This window comes from Glycine max, chromosome 13 (assembly GCF_000004515.6).
Source record: "Glycine max cultivar Williams 82 chromosome 13, Glycine_max_v4.0, whole genome shotgun sequence".
NCBI classification, from domain to species: domain Eukaryota; kingdom Viridiplantae; phylum Streptophyta; class Magnoliopsida; order Fabales; family Fabaceae; genus Glycine; species Glycine max.
In genome coordinates, this window is record NC_038249.2 from 10,194,347 (window position 1) to 10,208,159 (window position 13,813).

The window sequence follows — 13,813 nt, forward strand, 5'->3', positions numbered from 1 at the left end:
AGAATAATTATTTTTTTGGGGTAAATTCTTAAAAACAATCAACCAAATAAAAAGGAAATGACATTTTATAATTTTCAATAAAATGTACTTCCTTTTCTTATTTATAAGAATCAAATTAGATTTTTTATTAATATTCTTCTTCCAAAAAGAATCAAATTATATATATATATATATATATATATATATATATATATATATATATATATATATATATATATATATATATATATATATATATATAATATTTCTTTCTTCGTAAGAATATCTTGCATTTCCACTCCTTCAAGAATAATTTTAGTGAAAAAAACATGATTAAAAAAAAATTCTGTGATCAAGCCATTGAGTTATCTAGTTTTGATTTTGAAAAGTAGATCACAATCAGATCAATTAACATAGTTTTAAAAAATTCTATGAATTAGGGAATTGACTGATTTAGCAAGTCCTATTGCAGTCCTAAAAAAGTCAATGAAATTGTTTAGTTTTTATTATTTTCTAGGGATGACAATTCTACGTACCTAAATCCTGTAAGTACTTGTAAAAAAAATATTCATAATGGATAAAATTCCAACTTAATGGAAACGAGCTCAGGCAACATGAGAATAAATACCATATATAGTATGTATTGGTTGTCATCCTTAATTCTCTATCCTTCTCATTCTTATCCTAATTCCTTAGCTTCCACCTTCCTTTAACACCAAATAATTTTTCAACTGTATATACAATACTACAATTAATATGTTGCATTTGCACCCCTTGATAATACCCACCATCACCATTCATCATCGGAAGTCCTTGTACTGCTTGAATATTCTCCATCTGATGACGCATTGGAATATTATTAACCATTATTGGGCCCGGGTCCATCTGGCCTTCTTTGACATTGTTACTAACCTTACCACTTTTGCCATTTTTGGGATGAGGAGGTATCATCGTAATCATGAAAATCAAAGTCATTTTTACTCATATTGTTACCATGATCCTCCAATTTCCCTTCCTTGCCTTTCTTATTTTCAGCACCACTGTTTTGGTTCTTGTCCTTTTTCCCAAAGCCTAGAAACCGACCAAGAAATCCATTCTCACTTTTGCCATTCTTTTTCTTATGATAATCTACCTCACCGACTGCCTTAGGGTTATCCAAATCCCCCTTCTCTTGATTTTGCCCTTTTGGTTACTACTACCTTTCTTTCCACCATCATTCAGTTTCTGCCTCATCGAAATTTCCACCTTTGCCCTTGAATAGCATTGCCTGATCAATGACCTCAGCTTTCTTAACACTTCCATTAATATTCCTACTCCCACCAGAATTGTCTTTATGGCCCATCATTGGCATCATCTTGTTTTGCATTGGTTGTCCATGGCCTAATCTGATGTGAACCTGAGTAGGAGCGGATCGTTTGATACAGGCTACGGAGGTTTTGGATGACGCCACTTCCAGTGAAGGAAGATAAGTCAGGGTAGACGCCACAAGGATTACCTTGATAAGTCTGATAATTGGTTCAACAAGGAACCCAGAGAGAAACTCTCACCAAATTTGATCAAAATGCCAAAAGTCCCTTTTATTGAAAACAAAAACAAATACTTATAGTGTATCTAAACAAAAAGATAAAAATAGACATGGGCCTTCTAAACAGTTTGGGCCAAAATTACAATAAAAATAAATTATAACTTAAAACTTATTTAACTTGGGCCTTCAAGTTAGTTTGGGCCTTCAGCAACAATTAGTAGTCTTGGTAGTGCCTCTGCCTCTGGGCCTTCATCTTTCTCCACTTGGACCTTCAATCATCATCAATGGCAGCTATACAAATGACCAGCCTTGTCTCTATGACGTGTTGGGCTTGTTTAAGTCTGTCTCTGGTCATGGGACCTTCAAGTGCTTCATGGTCCTTGGTTATGTCCTCATCACTCCCTCCTTCTTGAAAAGGATTTGTCCTCAAATCCAAGGCTCCGCCATCTGCATCAAAAAGAGATAGATCAGACACATTGAAAGTGGCACTTATATTATACTCACTAGGCAAGTCAATCTTGTAGGCATTGTCGTTGATCTTCTCCAACCCTTGGAATGGTCCGTCTCCTCTAGGTTGAAGCTTGGACTTCCTGTGTTTTGGGAACCTCTCCTTCCTCAGGTGTACCCAAACCCAATCACCTGGTTCAAGCACGACTTTCTTTCTGCTTTTGTTGGCTTGCCTTGCATAGCTCGCATTTTTCTTTTCAATTTGAGCCTTCACTTGCTCATGCAACTTCTTCACATACTCAGCTTTAGCCTGTGCATCCTTATGCTTAAACATAGCAATGTTAGGCATAGGCAACAAATCAAGAGGAGTCAAAGGATTAAATCCATACACTATCTCAAATGGTGAACAATTAGTTGTGCTATGGACAGCCCGATTATAAGCAAACTCAACATGAGGCAAACAGGCTTCCCAAGATTTAAGATTTTTCTTTAAAACAGTCCTAAGCAGTGTGCCTAAAGTCCTATTGACTACCTCAGTTTGACCATCAGTTTGTGGGTGACAAGTAGTAGAAAACAACAATTTAGTACCAATCTTACCCCACAAGGTCCTCCAAAAGTGACTAAGGAATTTTGCATCCCTATCATTGACAATGCTCCTCGGTAATCCATGAAGCCGCAATATTTCTTTGAAAAACAAATCAGCCACATGACAAGCGTCATCCACTTTCTTGCAAGGGATGAAGTGTGCCATCTTAGAAAACCTGTCAACAACAACAAACACAGAATCCTTTCCATTCTTGGTTTTGGGCAGCCCCAAAACAAAGTCCATAGATATGTTAGTCCAAGGATATTCAGGAACAGGCAAAGGAGTATACAATCCATGAGGTTTAACCTTAGATTTAGCTTGTTTACACACAATGCAATGACCACAAAACATATGCACATCACGCCTCATATGAGGCCAAAAGAAATGCTCTTGCAGAATTTCCAGGGTCTTTTGAACCCCAAAGTGTCCCATCAACCCCCCCTCATGTGATTCACTCACAAGCAACTCTCTAATGGAACACTTAGGCACACACAATTTATTTGCTTTAAACAAGAATCCATTATGCCTATAGTAACCATTTTCAGAAAACTTTTCACATGCAGCAAAAATTTCAGGAAAGTCCACATCATGCACATACATGTCTTTCAAAGACTCGAGACCAAACAATTTAGTTTCAAGCATAGCAAGTAAAGCATGTCTCCTAGACAGTGCATCAGCCACTACATTCCCTTTCCCCTTTTTATGTTTGATGACATATGGAAATTGCTCTAAAAACTCTACCCACTTAGCATGCCTCTTATTAAGCTTTCCTTGGCCTTTTAAGTATTTTAAGGACTCGTGATCACTATGGATGACAAACTCTTTGGGTAATAGGTAATGCTGCCAAGTTTGTAAAGCCCTAACCAAAGCATACAATTCCTTATCATAAGTTGAATAGTTAAGGGCAGTGGCTCCTAACTTTTCAATAAAATAAGCTATCGGATGTCCCTCTTGCAATAAAACAGCCCCAATACCCACATTTGACGCATCACACTCAATTTCAAATGATTTTGCAAAATTAGGCATAGCAAGAATGGGTGCATTAGTTAACCTGTGTTTGAGGGCAGCAAAGGCCTCTTCTTGTTTCTTACCCCATTTGAAACCCACATTCTTCTTAACAACTTCAGTTAGAGGAGCAGCCAATGTACTAAAATCCTTAACAAATCTCCTATAGAAACTTGCTAAACCATGAAATCCCCTCACCTCACTCAGGAGGGTCTTAGGTGTTGGCCATTCTTGGATGGCCTTAACCTTTTCCACATCCACCCGTACTCCCTCAGCACTAACAACAAAACCCAGAAACACCACATGATCAATACAAAAGGAGCACTTTTCTAGGTTGGCATACAATTTTTCTTTCCTAAGCACACTTAAAACAGATTGCAAATGTTGAACATGCAAATCAAGACTAGTGCTATAGATAAAAATATCATCAAAGTACACCACCACAAATTTCCCAATAAATTCCCTTAAAACATGGTTCATCAATCTCATGAAAGTACTAGGTGCATTAGTCAAACCAAATGGCATAACCATCCACTCATACAAACCATATTTTGTTTTAAAGGCAGTTTTCCATTCATCTCCCTCTCTGATTCTAATCTGATTATAGCCACTTTTCAAATCAATTTTAGAAAACACACATGCACCATACAGTTCATCAAGAAGATCATCTAACCTGGGGATTGGGTGCCTATACTTGATGGTGATGTTGTTTATGGCTCTACAATCAGAACACATCCTCCATGAGCCGTCCTTCTTGGGTACTAGAATGACAGGTACAATGCACGGACTCATACTATCTCTCACCCAACCTTTGCTCAGGAGTTCGGATACTTGCCTTTCGATCTCCTTAGTTTCTTGTGGGTTGCTCCTATAAGCTGGCCGATTGGGCAAGGACGCTCCTGGAATGAGATCAATGTGATGCTCAATTCCCCTCAATGGTGGCAAACAATCTGGTACACTTGCTGGAAACACATCATCAAAATCCTGCAGAAGAGACTGAATACTAGAAGGCAATTTAAATTCATCAATTGGGTTAGCATGCAACATCTGACGTTGAGAAAACAATAAATAGAGGGGTTGTCTCGCACAAAGCACCCTCCTCACCTCCCTTTTTGTTGCTAGATAAAGCTGTTTGCCCTCAAGTGTTTCACTCTTTTTGTTTTCTCTCTTTTCCCTCTCAAGTGTTTCACTCTTTTTCTTTCCTCTCTTTTCCTTCTCAAGTGTCTCACTCTTTTTCCTCTCAAGTGTCTCACTCTTTTTCTTTTCTCTCATTTTTATATGATCCTCACAAACCTCTTGAGGAGATAACGGTTTGAGAACAATCTTCTTGTCAGCTTGCTTGAAAGAGATTTTGTTGGTGAAGCCATCATGCACTGCCTTGGTATCATACTGCCACGGTCTTCCTAACAGCACATGGGTCGCTTCCATTGGGACCACATCACACAGCACCTTGTCATTATATCTCCCTATGGTGAGACACACCTCAACCTGTTGAGTCACTTTTACCTCTTCATCTTCACTAAGCCACTAAAGTTTGTATGCTGTAGGATGTGGCTTAGTTTCCAAATTCAGTTTGGTCACTAATGTGGAACTTGCAACATTGGTACAGCTTCCTCCATCAACAATTAAAGAGCATAGCTTACCATTAATTACACATCTGGTGTGGAAAATATTTTCTCTTTGATTGTCATCCAGTGGCTGCATTTGATTTCCCAACAGCCTTCTCACCATCAACATATCACCCTGCATAGCTTCCTCCTTATACTCTTCTTCTTCCACTTCTTCTTCACTGATTTCAGACTCACTAGTGATTTCTCCATCAGCCTTCATGATCATGGTCCTCCTGGTTGGACATTCAGAAGCAATATGTCCTCTGCCTAAGCACTTGAAACATTTTATGTTTCTGGTTCCAGTATTGGATGAGGAAGTGGAGGTGTTATGTTTGCTTCCACCTACACTGGGCGTTGCTGACTTTCCATGCGGGGATGTGGCTGCAGGTCGGAACGAATTACCTCCCTCCTTCTTGGATTTGTTGGCCCAGTTTTGGTTGTAAGTATTGGGTGAGTTCCTCCTTGTTGCACTTTTTCTTTTAATTTGCTGTTCAACCCGGAGCGCCCTATGTAACAAGTCATCCAACACCACATACTCCTGTAATTCAACAACATCTCTGATTTCAGGGTTTAGACCATTCAGGAAACGAGCCATTGTGTCTTCGGAGTCCTCTTCGATGTTGGCCCTCACTAACGCCATTTCCATCTCTTTATAATATTCTTCCACGGTTAAATTCCCTTGGGACAGCCCTTGGAGTTTCTGTCGCATGGTTCTGTTATAGCTAGTGGGCACATACCTTTTTCTCATCACCCTTTTCATCTCAGTCCATGTATCTACCTCTCGTCGTTCCTCTCTCAACATTTCTCTTTGGTATTTATGCCACCAAACAAGGGCATAATCGGAGAATTCAGCTGCTGCTAGCTTGACTTTCTGCGCATCAGTGTAGTCATTGCAGGCAAATAAGTGCTCAGTCTTCATTTCCCAGTCCAAGTAGGCATCTGGATCACTTCTACCTTTGAAGGGAGGAACATTGAGCTTTACTCCCTCAACCCGGTTCTGCCTCGGTCTGTCATTACCGCCATTGTTACCTCTATTCCCATCTATATTTCGTCTAGCATTCTGATTGGCTTGGTTCTCCAAAGCTTCTAGTCGTCCATAGACCTCCTCATTGGTACGATCCAGCAAACGTTGCATCTGTGCATTCATCGCATCCAGTAACAGACGTTGAGCGCCATCCAACTGATGATACTCGTCACCACCACCACCTGCTCCAGCCATAATTCAACAGGAAAAAAAATGTGCAATAAAAATTATTAAGGTTTCAGGACCTCACAACACTCTACTCACGTGTTTAACTCTTAGATGGTAGTACACTCGTGTTTAATGCTCTCAATAGGCTTTTGTGTAATGTATTCCCTCTTGCCTTTTACCACTCGTGTTTCCTCTTAAGTTCCTGGATGGACCAAATTAGACACACAAGGTAATATAAAATAAAAGGAAAGACAATATAATGATCACAAACAGATTTGATTTGGGATAACAACTTGGACTTGATTTGGATAATAATATATTAGATTGGATTTGGATAACAGGTGAGCCTTAATTTGGGTAACAGATATGATAACAAATAAGATATTATAGATAGGATAACAGATAAGATATTAGGTAGGATAACAGATAAGATATTAGGTAGGATAACAAATAAGATATTAGGTAGGATAACAGATAAGATATTAGGTAGGATAACAGATAAGATATTAGATAGGATAACAGATAAGATATTAGATAGGACAACAGATAGGACAAGTAAACTTCAAATGCTCATAACTTTTGCTACAGTTGTCCGTTTGAGGCCCACTATATATCAAAACGCTCAGAATTCATAGGAGAATCTAGATAAGGGGATTTGCTCCACGATTTTCTTTCAAAAAAACACCTCTAAATGCCTCAATTTCGTATTCAAAGATCAAACACCCACTTTTTTTTTTCAAAATTTTTGCAACTTTTTTTTTTCTTTCTTTCTTTTTTTTTCTCTATTTTTTGTTTTTTTTTCAGGCGTCCAGCTATTAGAATTCGTTCAATAGGCAATCATCATTAGGCAAATTTGACAATTTAGCAATTCGGCAATTAGGCAATTTTTACCCCAAACAGAATTCAAATAGGCTGAAACAAAAGTTATGAAGAAAAGACAGAATACAATATGATAGGCACAAGAACAAGAAACAAGAACTCAAACAATTTTTTTTTTGACACAAATTTTGAAAGACACAAGAAACAAGAACAAGAACGTGACAAGAACAAGAACGCAAATAACAGAACAAGGACAAAAACATGAACCTAGACAAATTACGAAGAAAAAAAAAATAGGATAGGATAGAACCTGTATCAAGAGCCGAAGCTCTGATACCAGATGATGTGAACCTGAGTAGGAGCGGATCGTTTGATACAGGCTATGGAGGTTTTGGATGACGCCACTTCCAGTGAAGGAAGATAAGTCAGGGTAGACGCCACAAGGATTACCTTGATAAGTCTGATAATTGGTTCAACAAGGAACCCGGAGAGAAACTCTCACCAAATTTGATCAAAATGCCAAAAGTCCCTTTTATTGAAAACAAAAACAAATACTTATAGTGTATCTGAACAAAAAGATAAAAATAGACATGGGCCTTCTAAACAGTTTGGGCCAAAATTACAATAAAAATAAATTATAACTTAAAACTTATTTAACTTGGGCCTTCAAGTTAGTTTGGGCCTTCAGCAACAATTAGTAGTCTTGGTAGTGCCTCTGCCTCTGGGCCTTCATCTTTCTCCACTTGGGCCTTCAATCATCATCAATGGCAGCTATACAAATGACCAGCCTTGTCTCTATGACGTGTTGGGCTTGTTTAAGTCTGTCTCTGGTCATGGGACCTTCAAGTGCTTCATGGTCCTTGGTTATGTCCTCATCATAATCCATCCTCTTCCTCATCATAATCATCATCACTGGCATCAAATTCATCCTCCTCTGGCAAGTTGAACTTGACAGACTTTTGTTCCTTGGCAGGTACCTTGAGATCCTGAACCCCTTTAAGAATAGGGAAGTGTGCTAGTTGACCAGCAGCCGTGAACTAGAAAGTTTGCAATTAGTAATTGACAGGAAATTCCATCTCGCTCCATCGGCGAACTATAAAATTTAAGGTCTTATAATATAGCCAAGTCATTCAACGAGGGGTCTCTCTCTAAGTTTGTTTTACTCCATCTCTCTTTGTCAATCTCGCACATGACCGTTTCAACTGGTATATATGAATATGATACATTTGAAATGAACCAACGTATGCTTAACGTTCGGTGCAACCGTGCAAATTTAAAGCATGCTTGGATAAACTTCTGGATAAATTTTTGTAGAAACAGTTTTAGAAGAAAAAATAAAACAATTTCAAAAGCTGAAATTAGCCTATGTATTAATTAATTTATAAAAAATTTCTCAGCTTTCCTAAGAGATGATGTATTATCTTCCCTAATTCATACAAGTAACAATCTTGGAATGAGATTTATCAAAGCTAAGATTCATCCCCAACCCAAATGTTTTGTCAAAACTTATTTTATCTCCATTCCCCACTTTCCATTTACGCGTCTCAAACCATTTTGTTTCACTATGACTCCCACAAACCTTACATAAATCCTTCCACCATAAAGATAAATTTCTACAACATTTCCCCTCAAGAAGTCGTCTCCACTCCCCATATTTAGACTCCAAATTCTCACCCCCTTATGATGAAAAAGTTTCCATCTCCATTTTGCTAAAAGGACATTAATAATAAAAGTGATAAGGCTTCAGAAGAGTATGTCACTCTTGCTTGGTGTTGGATCTCATTGGTGGGTTTAGGGAAGAGACCTAACCCTCTTAGCCCTTTTTTTCTCGTTTATTGTCATATGAGGACCAACTTAGGGAATACATGTGACTTTATATACCTTGATGTATCTATTCCCTTAAGGGGAACCTTTGGAGATTTTGTTTCATTTAGCTGAGATGTTGGTTGTTAGAAATTGGACGATTCACACATCTCTTAAGGTTTTGATGAAAATAAAGATATAATTTTGTGTTAATCATTTTGTTGTATGTAAGGTAACAGGTTGATGGGAAGCCACACGAGATAAGACTTATCCATGAATGAATACCTCGTTCACTAGAATTAAGAAGTATTCATCCAATCCATCCAAACACTGGTTTGAATATGCACATTTACTTGAATAAATCAATTTATGCCATATTAAGTGATTATATTAAAAGGAACACATATGTGGATATATAATTTCTTTTATATGTCTAACAACTACATTGAGTTATGAAGGACAACTTTAGAAAATTTTGGTCTAGTATCAATCAAAGACGCGCAACATCTGTCAATACCGAGAAATAAGAATTCGGATCAGCAAAGGTCATATTTTCAATGTTGAAGATCCTCTCCACATTTACAAACCTCTCAATATAAAGAGAACATCAAGGACTCGAAGGAAAATTGACGAACAAGAGCATAAAAGTAATAAAGTCTTGCATGAAGAAAAGAATAGAAAAGAAACCATCATTAGAGATGTTGTGCCAAGATCAGATTATACTTCACAAAAGAATGAGTTTCTTGTATGAACAAGAATAAGCAAAATGTAGGAAAAAGGATGAACAGAAAAAACTGCACTGTGCTCACAACAACCACTTTATTCAATCTCTGTAGAATTTTCTAAGTACAGAACTCTCTCTAGTTACAAAAAAAAACTCTCTCTTGATCTAGGCTATATAAGAAGAAGAAATAGAAGCACTATTTTAATCCTAACTAACCCAACCAACTTAAAACTAATTAACTATTACATGTTATATCAGAATAACAAAAAACAGAAAAATACAAGAGAACTAACTAATGGTTGTTAATGAACCAACATACAACAATTCTCCACCTTCGTTCAATAACAAAATATTAACAAAAAACAGTGGCTGCTGCAGAAACAGGATTTAATCATCCTTCAACTGAATTAAGTCCAAACAATGGAAAAACTTGCTACTTGGAAGAGCCTTTGTGATCATATTAGAAGGATTGTGATCAGTTGAAATCTTCTTGACTATAACTGATCCTTGACCAATAAATTCTCTGACAAAATGCAGCTTAATATCAATGTGCTTTGTCCTCTCATGATGCACATAATTTCTGGATAAATCAATGGCACTTTGGCTGTCACAATGTACTGTGATCACTTCATTTTGTATCTTCAGCTCCTTTGCAATGCCTTCAAGCCACATAGATTCTTTCACAGCTTCTGTAAGAGCAATATACTCAGCTTCAGTGGTTGATAAAGCCACTACCTTTTGAAGGCTAGCTTTCCAACTAATTGCAGTGCCAAAAACAGTGAACACAAATCTTGTGAGGGATTTCCTTGAATCTAAATAGCCAGCATAATCAGAGTCTACAAAACCTTCAATAGCAGCTGTCCTTCTACTATTCCTAGCTCCACCATAAACTAGAACTCTTCCAAGTGATCCTCTGATATATCTGAGTATCCATTCCAGGGCCTGCCAATGTGCTTTGCCTGGATTTGCCATGAACCTACTTACTAAGCTCACTGCATGAGCTATGTCAGGGCGAGTACATACCATAGCATACATCAGTGACCCTACAACATTAGCATATGGAATACCTTCCATGTAAATTATATCATCATGTGTCTTAGGTGCTTGACTTGTACTGAGCTTAAACTGCTATGACATAGGAGTAGTTACAGGTTTAGAATTTGACATTCCAAACCTTTCAAGAACTTTTCTGAGATATAACTCCTGGGACAAATATAACAATTTCCTTTTTCTGTCCCGTTTGATTTCTATTCCCAATATTCTCTTGGTTGCTCCCAAATCCTTCATTTCAAATTCCCTGCTCAACTCAGATTTCAATTTTTCAACCTCACTCTTGGTGTTACTTGCTATCATAATATCATCAACATATAATAGCAATATCACATACTCAGCTTTAGAAGGAAATTTGAAGCTCACTGCATGAGCTATGTCAGGGCGAGTACATACCATAGCATACATCAGTGACCCTACAACATTAGCATATGGAATACCTTCCATGTAAATTATATCATCATGTGTCTTAGGTGCTTGACTTGTACTGAGCTTAAACTGCTGTGACATAGGAGTAGTTACAGGTTTAGAATTTGACATTCCAAACCTTTCAAGAACTTTTCTGAGATATAACTCCTAGGACAAATATAACAATTTCCTTTCTCTGTCCCGTTTGATTTCTATTCCCAATATTCTCTTGGTTGCTCCCAAATCCTTCATTTCAAATTCCCTGCTCAACTCAGATTTCAATTTTTCAACCTCACTCTTGTTGTTACTTGCTATCATAATATCATCAACATATAATAGCAATATCACATACTCAGCTTTAGAAGGAAATTTGAAGTAAACACAGTTATCATAGTGACTTCTATGAAACTGTATGTGAGCCATAAATTCATCAAATCTCCTATTCCATTATCTTGGGGACTGTTTTAGACCATACATGGATTTGTTTAATTTGCAAACATAATCTTCTTTACCTTTGACTTCAAACCCCTCAGGTTGTTTCATCAATATCACCTCATCAAGCTTCCCATACAAAAATGTTGTCTTCACATCCATCTTTTCTAACACAAGATCAAATTCTGCCACCATAGCCATAAGAATTCTGATTGACATGTGTTTCACTACAGGAGAGAAAACTTCATTGAAGTCAATTCCCTCCTTTTGAGTGAACCCTCGAGTACCAAGTCTAGCTTTGAATATGTCCGATTCAACTCCTTGGACGCCTTCCTTTTTCTTGAAGATCCATTTGCAGCTGACCACTCTAGAACCAGGTGGTTTTTTAATCAATTCCCATGTATGGTTGTCATGGAGAGACTTAATCTCTTCATTCATGGCACTTAGCCATTTTTCTTTCTCCTTACTAGCTAAGACAGCTTTAACAGTTTTTGGATCTTCCTTCAAAACTTCACTAGCAGCTACCAGAGCAAATGCTATTAGATCAGCATATCCATACCTCTTAGGTTGTTTGATTTCCCTTCTGATTCTATCTCGAGCCAGCACATAGTCAGCTTCTTCTTGTTCCTCTTCTTCATATTTTTCTTCATCAAGAGGCCAATTAACAGCTTGTGTTTCAGCATGTTTATCCTCAGTCTCCACCTCAAAATTTAATTTTTCAGAATCAATTTCCTTACTCTGATCAGTGTTGGACTGAGTCTTGTAGGCCATTTCAGCTTCATTGAAGACAACATCACGACTCACCAAACACCTCTTAAAACTAGCCTCCAAACACCACAGCTTATACCCTTTCACTCCTTCAGGATATCCTAGAAAAATATACTTGACAGCTCTAGGTTCCAATTTATCTTGCTTGATGTGAGCATAGGCAACACAGCCAAATACCTTTAGCTGTTTTAGACTCGGTGGATGGCCAGACCAAATCTCCTCAGGGGTTTTAAAATTCAAAGCTGTTGAAGGACACTTGTTGATGAGATATACAGCAGTCATTGCTACTTCAGCCCAAAAAATCTTGGGTAATCCTGCACTCAGCAACATACATCTCACTCTCTCCAAAATGGTCCTGTTGAATCTTTCAGCTAAGCCATTTTGTTGAGGAGTGCCCGCAACTGTCCTGTGCCTTGCAATGTCATTCTCTTTGCAGAAATCATTGAAAGGTTCAGAACAGAACTCAAGACCATTATCATTACAGAGCCTCTTGATCTTTCTGCCTGTTTGGTTTTCCACAAGTGTTTTCCAGCCTTTGAAATTATCAAAAGCCTCATCTTTTGTTTTCTGAATGTAGATCCACAACTTCCTTGAGTAGTCATCCACAATGCTCAAGAAATACCTTGCTCCAGAATGAAAGGGAGTCTTGGTTGGACCCCAAAGATCAGCATGAACATAATCAAGAGTACCTTTAGTTCTTTGTTGTCCAGCATTGAATTTGGCTCTGCAGGCTTTGCCATAGACACAATTTTCACAAAACTTTAATCTTTCCATTCTATCCCCACATAGCAACTCCTGTTTTGTCAATTCAATCAATCCCTTCTCACTTACATGGCCCAACCTCATGTGCCATAACTCTATTTTTGATAAAACTCTTCCAGTTGCAGTGGCTGCAGAGCCAATTACAACTTCACCATCAACAGAATAGAGGCCATTCTCCATAATTCCCCTCATGACAACCATGGAGTCTTTAACTACATTCTGTATTCCTTTTTCACCCTTGAACACATACCCTCTTTTATCAAATTCACCAAGAGAGATTAAATTTCTCTTCAACTCAGGTACATATCTGACCTCTGTGAGAATTCTTTCAGCCCCATCAGGAAACTTGAACCTTATAGATCCAATTCCTTCAATTTTGCAAGGCTTGTTATCTCCAAGGAGTACTAACCCATCTGCTTGATCAGAAAATTGTTCAAACCATGATTTGTTTGGTGTCATATGCCATGAACACCCTGAATCCATTATCCATTTAGTTTCTGGATTCTTCTCAGACACCATAAGTGCCTCTGCAGATTCATAGCCATCATCTTGAACAATTACAGCATTTCCTGAGTCCTTCTTCCTATTGTTACTGCCACCATTTTTCTGCCTTTCAGGACAAACTTTCTTGTATGACCCTCCTTTTTATAGTGATAACATCTGATTTTGAAGATGTTTCCTTCACCATTCTTCTGATTTTCTG

At 37.8% G+C, this 13,813-nt stretch overlaps 1 protein-coding gene across 1 annotated transcript; it reads right to left on the reverse strand.

Annotated features, from left to right (window-relative positions):
• Window positions 1–4,357: 4,357 nt before the first annotated feature.
• On the reverse strand, window positions 4,358–6,371 carry LOC112998749 (uncharacterized). Its single transcript, XM_041007909.1, has 3 exons — window positions 5,271–6,371; window positions 4,836–5,069; window positions 4,358–4,441 (listed from the first exon to the last, which is right to left on the reverse strand). The coding sequence occupies exons 1-3, from the start codon at window positions 6,369–6,371 to the stop codon at window positions 4,358–4,360; spliced, it is 1,419 nt and encodes a 472-aa protein (XP_040863843.1).
• Window positions 6,372–13,813: the final 7,442 nt, after the last annotated feature.

Excerpts from the sequence above, each read along its gene's own strand:
- LOC112998749 (XM_041007909.1), bottom strand. The coding sequence starts at position 6,371 with ATGGCTGGAGCAGGTGGTGGTGGTGACGAGTATCATCAGTTGGATGGC. Across the intron at positions 5,070-5,270 it reads TGCAGGGTGATATGTTGATG|TGGCTTAGTGAAGATGAAGA; the intron begins GTGAGAAGGCTG and ends TACAAACTTTAG. Across the intron at positions 4,442-4,835 it reads AACCGTTATCTCCTCAAGAG|GAGCGTCCTTGCCCAATCGG; the intron begins GTTTGTGAGGAT and ends ATCTCATTCCAG.